This window comes from Erpetoichthys calabaricus, chromosome 8, assembly GCF_900747795.2.
Source record: "Erpetoichthys calabaricus chromosome 8, fErpCal1.3, whole genome shotgun sequence".
In the NCBI taxonomy this organism is placed as follows: Eukaryota; Metazoa; Chordata; class Cladistia; order Polypteriformes; family Polypteridae; genus Erpetoichthys; species Erpetoichthys calabaricus.
This window is the reverse complement of record NC_041401.2, coordinates 74,420,365-74,436,890: the sequence shown is the minus strand read 5'-3', so window position 1 is coordinate 74,436,890 and position 16,526 is coordinate 74,420,365. Positions and strand designations below refer to the sequence as shown.

Sequence of the window (16,526 nt, the reverse complement as noted above, 5' to 3'; positions counted from 1 at the left end):
GAGTGAAAAGGAACAGCCATCTGTTTTCAAAAGGACTAATCCAGTTCAGAGCCTGAATCCTGTCACTCACATTAGGCCAATCCAGACTCAAACAATCAGCATAAATATCTTGGGATATTCAAGCAAAATGTGAGTATCGGAAGAAAAATCCACCCCAATACTCGGAAAGCATGGATAGTACCCAGGACTCTAATAACTGCATTGTTCTTTACAAAAAACTGAACATACAAGTACAGAGCAGCTCCCCATCACAGTTAAACTGAGAGCCATACAACATGGAGGCCATTACTCATACACCCCAACTAAAGCGAGAGCACAAAAGAGCAAACAGACAGAATGTTCACACAAAGACGCCTCTCCCCAGACAAGTAACCTATATTATACAAAGTAGCAGTGACCTTAATGTAGAAGCAGAAAAGGTGAATAGAGGTGTGGAAAAGCTTCAAGCAGACACCACAACCCAAACCCCCAAAACATGGGATTGTGAATAGTGAAACAAAGAAAAAATGACCACTGACCATATTTTGTTATGAATGCTATTAATTTTTATTTTTTTGTTATAAATTCTATGAGGATGACACACATCTTCAGAAACATATCTGGCCCGGCGCTGGAGCAATTCATTTGAAATACAGTAAATAAGCAGCAGGTTTAAGGCCACTGTTCTCATTGATTCTTATCTTCTCACTTCTACAGACCTTGTTTATTGCCCCTTCCTTGGTAAACAGTATGACTTTGAAGATGTCTTTTTTTCCTTTTCACGCTCTGAAAAAAAAGCAAATACTTAGCTAAACAGAATGTGGCCTAACTATTGACTTTTTAAAAAATGAAAAATTTTTAAAAATTACATCTTGCCTGAAGAAGGGGCCTGAGTTGCCTCGAAAGCTTGCATATTGTAATCTTTTTAGTTAGCCAATAAAAGGTGTCATTTTGCTTGGCTTTTCTCTAAAAAATGAAATAAATCTCTCTGTACCCAAACAATCCACTCTTTACTTTCAGGATCACAGCAAGCTGGAATCTATTGGATGCACAGGAGGAAGCAACAAGGCGGAAGACGGAAGTCGATTATAGGACCACACACACACACACATATATATATATATATATATATATATATATATACACACAGGTGCTGGTCATAAAATTAGAATATCATGACAAAGTTGATTTATTTCAGTAATTCCATTCAAAAAGTGAAATTTGTATATTTGATTCATTCATTACACACAGACTGATGTATTTCAAATGTTTATTTCTTTTAATTTTGATGATCATAACTGACAACTAATGAAAGTCCACTTGCTGCCTGATGAATGCCCTATCCTAAAAGTCAGCACAACAAATAAAACACTGCCAAGATTCCCACATAGTGTTGTCATCGGTGCTGCAGGCTCAGTGCCTTGCATGCTTGTAGGAGAATACCAGCCGGGCTTGTAATCTCTGATAGTTTAAGTGCTATATGTGCTCACAGGACTGTGAAGAATTAACAGCGCAAAGTCTGGCAAAATCATCCAGGCCAGTGCCTATGTGGACTTACTGCTTTAATAGCCTTTTCTTACGAGCAATAGTATAAAAAAATGATCATTAGATCAACTGCTTCAACAAAACCTGAGCATGGATGTTGGTGTTCCACTTCTGCCCCCCAAATTTCCACACCTTCATCTCAAATAAGACAAAGCGTTTTCCATAACCCTTACAGCAAGCTGCTGTTGAAATAACTCTCAAAAATGTCAAAGCTTTTTGTTCCTTGTGATTTTCTCCCTAAAATGTAGTAAACTGTCCTGGGGTAAAGACTTTTAAGCAATGAAATCATAACCACTACATCCAGGCAGTGTCTGTGTGCATAGACGACACTTCTGATCATGATACCAGCCAGCTGGCAAGAGCAAAGTGTGACAACATGTTATAAAAAGCAACTGACAGTTTAATGACAGCCTTCAAGTGACACTTCCCATGCCAGACCGACAATGAGCAGCTATACAAGCACATAAGAGGAGCGAGATGCCAAAACAGACATAAAAGAGCACTTTGGCTGCAATGGGCAGCACAGTTTAGACAGTACATGCCATCCACCTGATAATATCTACAAAACTGTTTACTCTTGATCTACAATTACTTAACTTACAATAACTTGCAGGGAAAACTCTGGGTTTGTGGCAAGATTGGCACTCCAGCCACTGTAAAAAACCTCCCACTGTTCCATTCCATTCAAACTAGTTTGGTGCTATGGTGTCACCCATTGCATGGCTGTGCTCGGGTCCTAATTTGGGATCCTGAGGTGGTTCCGTGTGTGGTGCGTGCAGCAACATGTATGCTCCCAACCTCTCCCCTATACAATTACAGTGTTTGCATTTCAGGCAAAAAGGACACAGTTCATAACAATTTTCACAGCTCACTTCCCTTTCAAGTAGAACAGGGAAACATTTTCAAAAGGCAAAAATGAATTTGTGTGAACACTGAAAGAGCACTTGGTGCTCAGGCTGGACTGCAATTCACAGGTAACAGAGCAAACTGCTTTTTTCTTAGTGTGTATCTTTCTTTCTTAAGGTTAACTGGATTAATGTTTGTTCCAGAAAACATTTTATCGTTCATCCATTTTATACTTGATGAGTAATTAAATGTTTCCCAGATCAAACACTAGTCCAGTTGACCATAACAAAAAAACTTTGGAATTTGTTGTGTAAAAGTGTGGAACTTTGTGAACAAGTCGTGCATCAAGCCTAAACTGCTGGCACATGTCATGACGGTTCAAGGTTCAAAACTCAACCCAAATTATTATGTGACCTTACTCTACACATAAAGCCTATTTACATGTAAAGGCAAACTTGAAATGAAAGAAAATGACGCTAACAGTTAGCTACTGCAAATGTAACAAGCACAATGTCTCATTACAAAACATTCAAGTATGGTGTAAGAGTTATAAAAAAACAACAACTCACCTTTAAAGATTATCACTGGATTCATAACACAGTTGCAACAACAATACACTAGATTCTCGCTCATATATTTGATATTTATTAGTACCTGTGTCTCTGAGTTGGGGTTCAGTTTCAATTCAAAAATCAAATCCTGCAAAAATTATGGGAATCAAACAGTTTAAGAATCTGCCTAACCACCACATTTCTGAACTACAGTGTTACAGGGTACCAAAGCAAATTCCAAGAGTGCCTGCATGGGATATCAGTCCATCACAAGGCACAGGTGAAATTACAATTATTGTTTATCCTAAAATGCATGTCTTTGGAAGGATTGAAGGAAACTGGAATAACCGAAGAAAGCCAACATTCACATAGTGAGAACATACAAACTCCACCAAGATTCACATACCTGAACCTTCACCACTAATCACATTAAATTTGACAAGTTCTGAAAGGTGCAATGGGTGTTTGTAAGTATTCTACTATACGGTAGTCCGAAGTAAAACCCTAAGTTGGTCACTTAACTGTCTAGTGCTATAGAAATATGGACAGTTTATTATACTTACATAGTGTCCATTCATGTGCTACACAAAAAAGCTTTTGATGTTATAAACCATTATTGCAATACATATATTTTAAAAATATCTTAAAGCACAGTTAGACATTTCTAAATTGGTAAACTAAATTTAGACAAAAAATGAATTAAGCACTCACCCTAACTTTTGCCATTATAACTATTAAAGAATTTTCTCTCTCTTTCTTTCATTTTTCTAGTTATTTGTAAGGTACTTTGAGCAAGACTTCTGTATGAAGTACAAGTCAAGTCAAATTGGGGAGCATGCACTGGTACAGTGCATTGCCGCACCCACTACACAACGAAACAACTCGGGATCCCAGTTTGCAACCCCCCAGGCAGACACACGGTCCAGTCCCAACTTCCGGTAATGATCCTCTATCTGCGTGTTACGTGGGCGACCCCTTGGCCTGGTCCAGCCACTCTGATCCCCAACAATGATGATCTTACGAGCCAAATCACCCTCAGGGAAACACGCCACATGGCCATGGTGCCGTAACTGACTCTCCCTCACAATGCAGGTAATGTGGCTCATTCGGGACTCCATGAGCAACCACTCATTCGACACAAAGTCAAACCAACGGTACCCAAGGATTTTCCAGAGAGACACAGTGCCAAAGGAGTCCAGTCTTCATCTCAGGTCACTGGATCGCATCCATGTCTTGCAACCATATAGCAAGACAGGAAGCACCAGGACTCTATATATGAAGTACGAAATAATGCTGCTGTTATAAATATAAAAACAAAATGAGACTGTGGGGTTTTATTAAAATATAGAAAGAGTAGAAAATATATTTTGATGCAAGTGGCACAGACAGTAACATCACTACCCTGGACCATGTTTCAGTTCCAGTCTAGTATACCTTCTGTGTGGAATTTGTCTTGCATGTGGCCATCCTCCAGAGTTTTGGATTTCCTCTCACTTGACAAAAGTACTTTCTTAAAACTGGTTGACATTACTAAATTGTACCGTGTGTGAGTGAGTGCAGTTGTGTGTGTGTGTGTGTGTGTGTGTCTGTGTCAAATGCACCCTGCAATTCACTGTTGTCCCATCCTGGACTGCTTTAGGCCTTGTGTCTTTGGCTTTAGCTCCCCTTCCCCCATAACTGATAAAACTAAGTTCATGAAATAGATAGATAGATGCCAACTATGAGTGATAATTTTGTAGATCTGGGCAACCACAACAACCAAGAAATATTTAAAATGAGGCCAGAATGAAATGCATTGCCGTTCAGTTGAAAAAGACATATCACATCTAATTCCATTTTTACAGGGTTACTTATGCTGTTAACTAATCTAAGTTAATGTTTTAATAATTTACCAAAAAAATAATGTTTTAAAGGTTGATCATGCATAGCAACACCAGAAAAACATTCAAGAAGGCTGCCAAGCATTTATAAGCAACCAGAAATAAAACCCTTTAGGCACCTTTTAAAAACAAAACCAATTGAGAATCAATGACAAGTTTAAAGACTCAATAGATATCATGAGATTCTAGACACAAACAAAACCACATTAAACTGTTTTAAAATAAGCAGAGCACCTCAGAGCCACGAAAAAGCAAACTAGCAAGTCCCAACTATGGCACAATATTGCAACAAAGTGTAAGGAAATATTTTGGGCGTCCTCAAAGTCAAGTTCAAGGATAATTAAGACAACCAACGCTGCGGTCTGTGATCCTTAATCCAAAGGTCACAAGCTTCACACACACATCAGAATGCCAACACCATAAAAAGCTGACGGGGATGCGGAGAATATTGCGCATCAAAACTTCATCGTTATTTGACTGGAAGTATGTCTAACCTGACGGAATAAACAAGTGCAACAAAAGAAAAGGAAGGCTCATCTCCAGCGTCTGAACGACGTGACAACCTTAACGCACACTTGCAACTGAACGGATGGCAAGTTACTCCTGACCGAAATTCTCCGCTCGATATAATCGATAAACCGAACGAGCGGTGCCCCTGGGCCGGGTGGGTGTGGCACCTTCACCAGTCAAGGTGTGTGGGGCTGCATAAAACAATGATAAGGAAAAAGCCAAAGCCTACCTCCAAGGCATCCAGGGACACGAAGCTGCTGATCGCGAAGCCATCGATGAGATCCTCCTCTACCGCGGCGGGCTCCTTCTTTTTCCTTCTGGGGGGTCGAGGTCGGGAGGAGGACGGGTTTCGCCCATCTTCCTTCTCTGATCCGGAGGACACTATCCGGTTGCGCGTTAACCCTTTGAAGTGATCCCTGTGAGACCGGGTTCTCCGCTTTTTCCGGAGCCCACAGCACCGCGGGCTTTCCATCGCCCCGGCAGCACAAGCAATTCGTTCTTCTGGGCTGACCGTGCAATCTGTGGGTTTGACACGGCGCAAATCCCAGAGAAGCAAGAAGCCCCCAAATCAATAAGAAGATAAGGAATGTATCCAGCAGCGTCGACAGTGCAATGGCTGATCGTAGGTCGCCTTTGTAGAGAAAATCCCCAAGCAAGCAATAAATCAGAGCCAAGAAAGCGAACTGACTGCAGCCCCGCAGACTGAAAGGTAATTATTTTTTAATCCATGGGAATTCGCTCCGGCATCGTCGGAATCCAAAATGGAACATCCCAAATTCCAAAAGGAGGATCAAACCCAATCACAGTGTAATTGTAATTCTCAGGTGCAATTGAGCTCCTCTCGAGGAAACTGGAGAGCACATCCACCGGAGAGAACCATTTGCTGCAATCGACGGCCCGTCAATGGATACTCCGCAATTTCAGGGCTTGCGCCGCGTCCCCCACGGCAGCCACCGGCAGGACAGCTCCTTCCTAAAATCAGAAAAACAAAGCAAAACAAAAAAAGAACAAAAAAAACACGCACAGGCAACGCGCACGGTTCACAACTGCGTTGCGGCTGCAATCGAGGAGTTGCAAATAGCGACTCATCTGAAACCCACCGCAAGCAAGAATTCAAATGTCTAATGAGGCAACAAGAATTATTATTAGGATACCCCCCTCACACACACATATACATACATACACACACACATACCTACGCACACACACTTTTCCTCATCTTTTCCTCTATTCGCGGCGCTCCTTAATCAGAATAGTATTTTTTTCTTTGACAAAATGTATATTGTTCGCCAAATGACGCGCAATCTCTCTTCAAAATAATCACAAAACAACTTTGACCAATTCATTATGAGCTTCTTTTGCGAACCACTGCTTCGGAAGTTTAGACTGTTTTCTGTTTATTAGAGAAAACTACACTAGCAGGTAGGGCTGTCATATCCATGAAGGACACTTGTCACGCGGTCCCTCTGAGATGCGTCTTCTAGACGTTTTAAAAACCTTTTTTTAACGGTCTTGACAAATCATCCATCGCTTGCAAACTACTTAATAATGCTGCGGTCAATAAACTGTCATGCCCAATTAACTTTTCTTCTTGTATAAAAGTCTATTCTGCCCAACATAATACTGCCAATGAATATTTAAATATTGTCTTTAACATATTTCCGCCAATATTGTTTTTAACAGTATAATCATTTTAAAATATCTGTACAATACCAAATATTACCCAAAATGTCAATAATATATAACAAAAATTACAGGTGACTACATATTAGATATACATTTCATAAATATTACTTTCAGTCCAAAATGTTATAATCAGGCAGGAATTTTATATACATTCTCAAATTTAATTGCAAACTACCTGGCACCTTACATATCTATTCTTAAAAAAAAATACACTCCACAAAAAAAAATGTATTAAACACATATATACTATACCTGTACTTAAAACATCCCAGTTACCAAAATGTTGAACTAGTCTGACAGCTTCCCTGCAGCTCCAAAATGATCTTAACAACAATCCACATCTCACTTTTCCATTCTTCTCTTTCATTCTTTTTGCTCATTGGAATTAGTTGCCATCCTTCTAAGGATCCATTTTACACAAGTTGGCTTGGTGCTGTCCACTGACCCCATAAAGTTTTTTACACCTTCTCTTTGGAGATGTCTTGCAAGAGATCCACTCACTTCTCAAAGGTCCCTGAATTATTAAAGATTCCTTTGCTCACTAAGGTTGGAAAGTTCCATAACTGAGTTGCATTAATGCACTCAGAACATGTCTTTCAAAGTGCAGTCTAAACAGTCTTCTTTATTAATTTATTAATCAATAACAATATTGCTTTACATGCTGGCACTTCAATGCACCTGCTTTGCTGTTATGCCAGCTGCTTGCTCAATGGTTACCTTCAGATCAGTTCACCAAAGGGTGCCTAATAAATTACTTGAGCAATTGTTGTTTCACATTTGATTGGCCTTGAAATGCAGTCTGATCCTATGACAAAGCTACTTTTTTGATATACAGGTATGGCCTGAGTATCACTTAAATAGAGAAACACCTTCCTTATTTAGAAAAGCTGTGTAAACTGTGAGTGATCAACATTTTAATTTTTTAAAACGTTCTATAAATCAACTTTACAAAGAAGTCTCTCTTATAGATTGGATACTAAACAAATGGAACCATTTCTGTCTCTGTTTGCTTGAACACCTAAGCAGACAAATATAAAATTGAACTGTCAATATTGTTTCCCTTCCCTGAGCAGTTGTTTTAACTCCAATACACAAATCCACTAACACAGTTTATCTGCATTGGCTGTCTAAACAAGCTGGACCATCAATAGAATTTACTTTTATTTTTTAACGTAACCATCAAACTATCTGAAGCATCAACAGTTTTTGCTTACACAATGTCTACAAAAGCCAAGTTTATGAATATTAATTATTTTTCCATTCAATACAGTCACACAACAGCTTTTTATATAATAAAGTACATTTGCTTTCATACAAATTTAAATGTTACAGATCTACCAATAAAAAATAATAAATCACCAAAAATGTTGAAGCTTATACTTTTTGTACTAATTAACAGACTATATTCTTGAGAAATCTTTAAGCGCTTATATTGTTTTGAAAATTGATAATAATCAAGTAAACACCTTATTAATTAATTTTTCATTCTTTACTAAACCCCTGGAGAAATCTAACGGTCAGGTTAATCCATGGGTGTTTCTTGAATGCAGTCTTTATCCGTGTTAGCGTTGATCTAGCCTGCCTGGCTTTCAACACAACAGGCTTACACTGTCTGAATGCCTCCACATCACTAGTTAAGCTTAATGATCTATGCAAGACTTTATACTATTTCGGTTTCCAGCTCTACTCCAAAGATGCCTCCAATCCAGACAATAGCATGCGCAAGATGACACCACATTAGTGTGAACTAAACATTTTAAATATGGTATCAAAGGCTCAGAATCTACGTAACCATTATCGCCAGGCGTGTCGTCTCACTTGTCGGTCACTACTTTAACAGTCGTCCTGTTGAACTTTATCATTAGCATGGACAGCCCGACTGTCAAATAAAAGTTAACATCGCAGAAATAACGGATTAGAAAAGCGTCTGTCGGCTTCCATTCATCGGTGTGCGATTCTGTCTTGGCGCTGCCAAGTTTTGTCCTGACAGATTGATATCCGTGTGCTTCGCGTGTCCGAGGCGATGCCATGTCATCTTCAGTCTCCGTTAGATAACGCGCGTGGATTCCCGGTTCAGAATTCCCATCGCGCTCTCCTTCGTTCCTCTCTTTCTCTCTATCTATCTCTCTCTCTCTCCCTCCCTCCCTCTCTCTCCCTCAATCCTTTTTGTCTCTCTCTCTCTCTCTCTCTTTCTGTGTCACTAGATCTCACGAACCATGGCCAGTCCAGCCCACCTATAAGACTGACACTACCCCCGACTCCGATGCCGCTTTAATTCTAAAAGCACATAAAACAAATGAAATGTGCCTTTTAATTTTCCTTCCAGGCACGTCATGCAAAAAAAAAAAATAATAAAAAAATACACATACACACACACTCACATCCGAGTAAATGCAACGCTTGCACATGGGGGGACAATCCGAACAAGTCGTAAGCAATCAAATAATTTGCACAAAAAAGGAAATAAATAAAAATCAACAAACAAATAAATCCCGTACTGAGGCAATAGAGATCTTCTCTCGCAGTCTCCGCTCGCTCCACAATCCAGGAGTACGAACCGCGGCGCAGGGATACGGCGCTGCCGCAGTGCCGCTTTACGGAGGGTGCGCATCCTCCGTTTCAAGTAGTGCGCTTCTGCGCCCCCCCACCTCCACACCCACACTTATCCTTCCCCAGCTCCTCCACTGAAATCCAGTTTTCCTACAGCTTGGCAAAGTCCGAAACAAACGAGACTGTCTTTGCGACACAGGTGTTCCTTAGCAGGCAGTATGCAGGTTTAAAAAAATACTCTAAAAAAGTAAGCAACATTTTTCGGGGGTGGGCACGGTCTTTTATTTTGGAAATAATGAAAACGTGGAGTGTAGCTGTACTTTCTTTACAAATCTGTATCTTTAATCCTCGTTTCTATGCCAAAATCACACATTTGTACCTGCGTGTGGTGTGTTTTTTGTTTTTGAAGGACATCTGAATAACTTGACAAGGATGCAGTTTCACTCTCCTCTTTGCCTGCGCCCTTGTCTTTAGGAAAGGGCACAAGCAAAAATGCAAACTTCACAAATGTATAGTGCAAGAATGCATGGCTTGGGAGCAAACTATAAACTTTACGTCCAGCGTTTTTAAATGCATCGTAAGTCTTCCAATTTCAAATCGGCTTCATGCAATTAATAATCTGGAGGTTGTCTTATTTTAGCAGAATTGGATTTAAAACAGAAATTAATTAGATACAGTGCGAGTACAACACATGGCATGCCACTTAACTTAATCTACATGTAATTTAGGTGATACAGAAAACTTGAGTTCTTAGATAAAGCAACAAATAATCTGAAAATGTGCAAGCTCTATACTAGTGGTCCCCAAACTTTTCCATGCCCCTCACCCCTAGAAAATGTTTGATTTATATCTGCACCCCCTACAAAAGTAATATCACATTTGAAAATGAAAAAGAAAAATTTCCCATTTTTAAAACCACATAGTGTACTGTGGGGTGGACACAATCAATACATAAAAAATAAGCTTTTACCTCAGTGCATAAAATGTAAACATAAATTGAGCAATTTACCTTTATAAATCTCAATAATCTTGTAAATGCACACCCCTCCCCAAACCCTGTGAAGTTTAGACATTTGATTCACAAGCATCAAGTGCTGAAAGGAAATTACACACAATCGAGGGGTTTGGGGGATTGGAGACCCCTGTGAGACAACGGGTGCCGGCAGTTGCTGCTAAGCAATGAAACCAACTAGCTTTGTCCCCCAATAGCACCTGCACTGCAGTTTGCTGCACAGTTGAAATTGCTCCGCTACAGCCAGGACCGGCAGCAGGAGAGATGGGCAGAGTGTCTTCCTTGTCCCAGAACTGTCAATCAAACCTTGAAATCAGTGATGTTTCATGAATAGAGTTGGCACAGAAATCAGTACTAGACCTCACCCATCACTATGAATCATTGTAAGGTCCAAATTTCATTCTCTTAAAAAAAAGTTATTTGCTGTTACAAACACTCCACTCACAGCAAGGAACCTGCGAGAACATACATATCTGTGGCTTATTCACAGGTGACAATTGCACATGCAGAGCTTGAATCTTTTCATATCATTGAACAGAAGCACCAACTAATAAATGACCTACAGATGACAGCACACTGTAAGACACTAATTGCACCATGATAAATTCGGACAACACACTCCATTCAGTTTTGACGAATTGTGATGTAGCCTTCCTTTTATCGCATCCCCTGAAATGCTGTCTCACACCCAGGCTGGGAACCTCTGCTATATACAGACAGTGACAGGACAAGGAATTGGACACATTCTCCTGGAGCTGTGAGGCAGCAGCTCTAAAAACTGTGCTACCCTGTGATTTAAATGTCCTTCTTACTCATATTTGGACACATTATTTTCCATACAAAATTAAAGGTAGCAGTTTGCTAAATATTTTTGCATGTAACTATTTTCCTACCATTCCTCAAATGATATTTGAAAGACAGCGCTAGGAAAATAAATGTATGGATAACACATTCATAAATGCTTGAGTGGATATTTGTCACACTGCATGGGCACAAAGTACAATAGCTGTATTAAATATTCTCCCTCAGGCCTTATTCTCATTCTAGCACATTACTGTATATAATTTATTTGTATTTATTCATACAGCAAATTATTTATTTATTGCTAAAAACTGATATTTCAGAGGTAAAGCAGCACATCACACTAAACTAATTATAAAAGAAACACAGAAAATGAATGATTCCGCAAGTATGCGCCCTCATCAAAGTTAATACCTGTTAGAGGAACATTTGGCAGAAATGATGACTGAGTCTTTGAGAAGATGGCCCTACCTGCTGGACATTGCTCATTCTTCATGAAGAAATTGTTCAGGCTCCTTCCTTAGACTGGACCTACAAGGTTTCCTCTGACTCACTGGCTCTGTTTCTATGAATAAAAAACACATACAGTATAACCATTGCAAGGTCACCTGAGCCTGTCAAGCACCCTGCTACGGCATTTCCAATAGGAAGGTGCCTTATAAATATTATAAAAATTGAGGTTTACTACAAATGTAAAGTGCCTTATAAATAAAATGAATTAATTATTATTATTATTATTATAAAAAGATGGTTTGTTTATGGGTTGAACTGATTTTATACAGAATATAGTATATACACATTCAAAAACATAAACCATTGAATGAACTTATATCAATTATACCACACATTTCCATTCAAATGTTAACAGGCCTAATTTCAAACATTTCCACTACATTTTTTGTCTTTTATTGATCAAAACTGGCTTGTTTTTGTTAACCTAAGCATATTTGTTTTATTTTAATAGATGACTTTAGAAATGTAAAAAAAAAAAAAATCCAATGCAATTCAATGAAATTATTTAAAATCTATCCACACGTTTTAGATGTAATTTATATTAAAGCATTCATTTTTACTGCATCAATGCAAACTTTTAAAAATATGGAAAACTTTTGCCATTTATTTTAGATGACTGCACTTTTTGTGTTATCCTAATGCTGTTCTATAGAAGGCAAAGAAAAAATCCTTTTGTAATGTAGGGTGGACAACGTATTTCCAGTGTATCAAAAAAAGAATCACAAATCAGCTTCCCCAACCACACAAAACACACAGCACTCAGGGGAAAAACATCAATGTACTGTAAGTCTTTAAGTTTCCTTCCAAATGTACAAAGGTGTGGAGATCCTCTGAACCACAATGCAATAAAAGGGGTGGGTCTTTCTGCAAATATATGCTTTAAGTTAAATCAAATTTCAAACTTTTTTAAATATGGCAAGATATAATTAATACAATCCATCCATCCATCCATTATCCAACCTGCAATATCCTAACTTGAGGGTGATGGGGGGTCTGCTGGAGCCAATCCCAGCTAACACAGGGCGCAAGGTAGGAAACAAACCCTGGGCAGGGTGCCAGCCCACCACAGGACACACACACACACACACACCCACACACCAAGCACACACTAGAGACAATTTAGAATTGCCAAGGCACCTAACCTGCATGTCTTTGGACTGTGGGAGGAAACCCATGCAGACACAGGGAGAACATGCAAACTCCATGCAGGGAGGACCTGGGAAGCGAACCCGGGTCTCCTAACTGTGATACAGCAGCGCTACCCACTGCACCACCGTGCTGCCCTAATTAATACAATTCAATCAAAAATTAAAATTAATAACACTTTAGTTTAGGTATTTGTAGCAGGGGAAAATGCCATTTCCTCTTCTTTTCCTTTTCTTTTCTTTTCAAACTACTTTTGCCCTTGCTCTTGGCTCTCCTCTCTTTCTCTCAGGAGGAGGTTGAATTCTGTTTTGAAAGCTTTTGTTTCTTTTTTGCTCCAGCTTTCTTTAACTTTCTGATGTTTTTTTTCTAGTTTGACTACAAAGTCATATGTTGTACAAGTTCACGTCGATTGTATGCAATGTTATTTTCTTTAAATAAATAAAAAAAATGTCAAATTAACTTACCTCAAATGTGTATAGTGAAAGTGGGCATACCATGTATTGAGTATTAACAATGTGTTAATTTTGAGTAAGATTAACTTAACTGATTACGTTTCTGTTTAAAGAAAAATAATTCAATGATTTATGTTTTAACATGATTTAATTGTGTCAATATGACATCTAAGAGAATTGTCAATATAACCAGAAAAAGCTGCGTAATATCAACAAATATGATTATTTTAAGTTAACGTCACTTAAATTAGATAAAGTGAACATCCCCGTTAGTTCATTTGTGTAAGTGCAGTCTAGGACTTGTGCTCTTTTCACACCCTGTCCATGACTGGTTGTTACCTGGCATCCAGTGCTACAAGAACAGGCTCATGTCATTTGAACTCAGAACTTTGGAACTTAAAGACAGCAGCACTAAACACTGTGCCACCATGCTGCTCTCTATGTATGATGGCATATGGGATGAAAATATGTCTACTGGGGCTCTGTGCAAACTGGCAAAGTGCCCTTTAAAATGACATGCATGACTCTTACATACAGTAGGGTGCAATATTAAAAGCAATCTTTTAGGCTAGAATCTGTCACTGCTGCTGTCTAGGCATGTCTTGTCTAGGTTGTTCATTGGCACAGCTAGCCCTTTGCCAGCATGCTAATTTCTTGTTTCAATCTCTGGCACTGTCCAACATTTCTCCCAGGTGTCTCCCTCCCAATGCTTAAGAATTCAACAACAGGTTTAGCCTCTTGTCTCTTAGTTTAATTCAGGCCTTGCAAAAGCATCTATCATTCTTTATTTTACATAGCACCATATACAGCCAACATTATTGGCAAGTCATTTACAAAACAATTTATCATTACAGTGTTACAGTGGATTCAATAATGCCTTTAACCAAATATGCTTGTTTGCTTTATTAATGCAGTCTTTTTATTGTCTTATTACTTATTTGCCTGCAGAACATTTTAGGAAGAAGACATATTGTTAAAAAGCTTCCATAACTGTGCATCAGTGTGCAGTTAATAATTAATGTAAAGTAAAAATTCTGCCATCTAAAGTAATAGCACATTTAGAGCAAAGTATTTAGCATTTTGTGATTAATTAAAATGAAGGGGGGCTGAGGAAAGGGTCAGTCCTTCACTTTAAAACACTTTAATGAAGATCACTACTTTATTTACTAAGGCTCAGTGTTGTGGCTAAGCTGGCATTCATCATGTTGTATCTCAGAATGACCTTCCTGTATGAAGGTCTGCATCACTGTTGAAGGACCAAGCGGTCAGCACAGACTTAATCACCATTCACACTTAATCAATGTAACCTCGCCCTTGCTGCCAACACTTCCACTCATTTAGCTTCATATTATTTTGTATAAAATGAGAATGCCATTAGTTGGCGACTTTAAATTAGTGTGAAGGAGTGTGGCTATGTATGTGTATGAGTGTGCCCAGTAATGGCCTGTTTTCTCCATCAGTGTGCCCCATTGTTGCTTGGATAGGTTTCAGCTATCCTACAAATAGACTGTTGTGTTTAATGTAGTATAAGTGTCCCTAATGAAAAGTGCTATAAGAATGCTATTTGAAGATGTGCAAAACGAGTCAGCGTAAAGGACTGAACAAAGTATTCTTTACTACAGTTCAAACTCCAGTCTGATTTTTTTAATTTGTTGCATTAGATGTGCTGTGATGGCAGTATTACTGTTCATTTTAAAACAGCTTCTTTTTGTAATAAGTAAATAATGCGGTCTGAAATTCTTTTCTGAGGAAAAAAAAAAGACTTTGATTCCTCTTGGTGTGACAAAGTGGTACAGCAGGTTGCAAGACTCCCTCCCAGTAGTTGGATTACAGTTTGATATCCAGCTGAGGTGCCATCTGTATGGGGTTTCACACTTTTCTCGTTTTCTCGGCAGTTTCCTCCCACCGTTTAAAGACATACAGTTAAGTTGATTGGCAACTCTACTTTGTGGTTATGAGTGTGACCCTTGATGAACTGGAGCTCCACTCGGAGCTGCACCCTGCCTTGAGCCTGTTATTAAAGGATCTAGTAGACCACAATGCAGTATTAGAAAAGCAGACTGTAAAAATGGGCAGGAGGCAACATCATTACATTCACAGGCCAATTCTTATTGTATTGTTTCTCTGGTTCATAACCCTGAGTTGAAAGTCCAAGCCATTAAAAAAAAAGAAAAAAAGAAATGGGCAGTGACCTAGAGTCAAGACTGGCACTTTGATAAGCGGAACATCTAGCAGAAGACCTGTCAGTGTTGCAAAGACACACTGGTGACAATCACACATCTGAAAGCACTTTGAAGGTGCCAATTGAGAATCTCTGTGGCAGGCTAGGGACACAGGTTGTGTTTGCAATAAACTGCATTTACACTGCCCATTGAGGTCTAAACAGTCTGACGCTTTATTTAAAAATACTGATTGAGATGTTCATATAAATCTAAAATTAATTTAAAGTGTATAAGGCTGTCTGCCTATCATTCTCTCTCTACTACAAAGAAACAGTACTACAATACACAAAAAGGTCAGTGCTGCCTTTTTACTTCATTTCATTCATCCTTCTGATATCAAACCCACTTTATGCAATTTAGAGCCATGGGGACTGCGGTCTATCCCAGCTGCATTGGGCACAAAGTAGGAACCAACCCTCCACAGGGTGCCCATCCAACACAATGTACACTCACTCAAATCATTATGTGCTTGCTACCTTCATCAGACGGATGCACATAAGTCAATCAAACATGAGTTTTACTACCCCTTATTATACTGTATGGCCATTTGATTTTGAATTTAGTTAGTTTACAGTCCTGCTTTGTATTTTTAAAACTGAGGTGTTAGATTAGTTGTATGAATGAAATAGTTCCATTCCGATTTTATAACACCACCAGTCTCTGTCAGCTGCCCTTCCCGGTGATCATGAAGGCTGCTGGTGGACTTTTAACTTTAGCATAGACCATCAGACTTGGGGATATGATTGATTAATTTTACTCAAAGTACAATACCAGAGGGGCTGCACAGTGGTGCAGTGGTAGAGCTGCTGTCTCGCAGTAAGGAGACCTGGGTT

The 16,526-nt window shown here is 39.0% G+C and overlaps 1 protein-coding gene across 5 annotated transcripts in view; it reads right to left on the bottom strand.

Moving 5' to 3' along the window:
* Positions 1 to 9,581, bottom strand: part of auts2a (activator of transcription and developmental regulator AUTS2 a) — a 1,241,941-nt gene extending 1,232,360 nt beyond the window's left edge. For 2 of the 5 annotated variants that reach the window (XM_051930723.1, XM_051930722.1), the window contains exons 1-2: positions 9,496 to 9,579; positions 5,541 to 6,283 (exon numbers count right to left, since the gene is read on the bottom strand). In XM_051930723.1, coding sequence (XP_051786683.1) covers positions 5,541 to 5,783 — 243 coding nt within the window. In that variant the 5' untranslated portion in view covers positions 5,784 to 6,283; positions 9,496 to 9,579. Of the gene's footprint in view, positions 1 to 5,540; positions 6,284 to 9,495 lie in introns of all 5 variants that reach the window. The other 3 variants (XM_051930718.1, XM_051930721.1, XM_051930719.1) reach the window with 2 other exon arrangements.
* Positions 9,582 to 16,526: the final 6,945 nt, after the last annotated feature.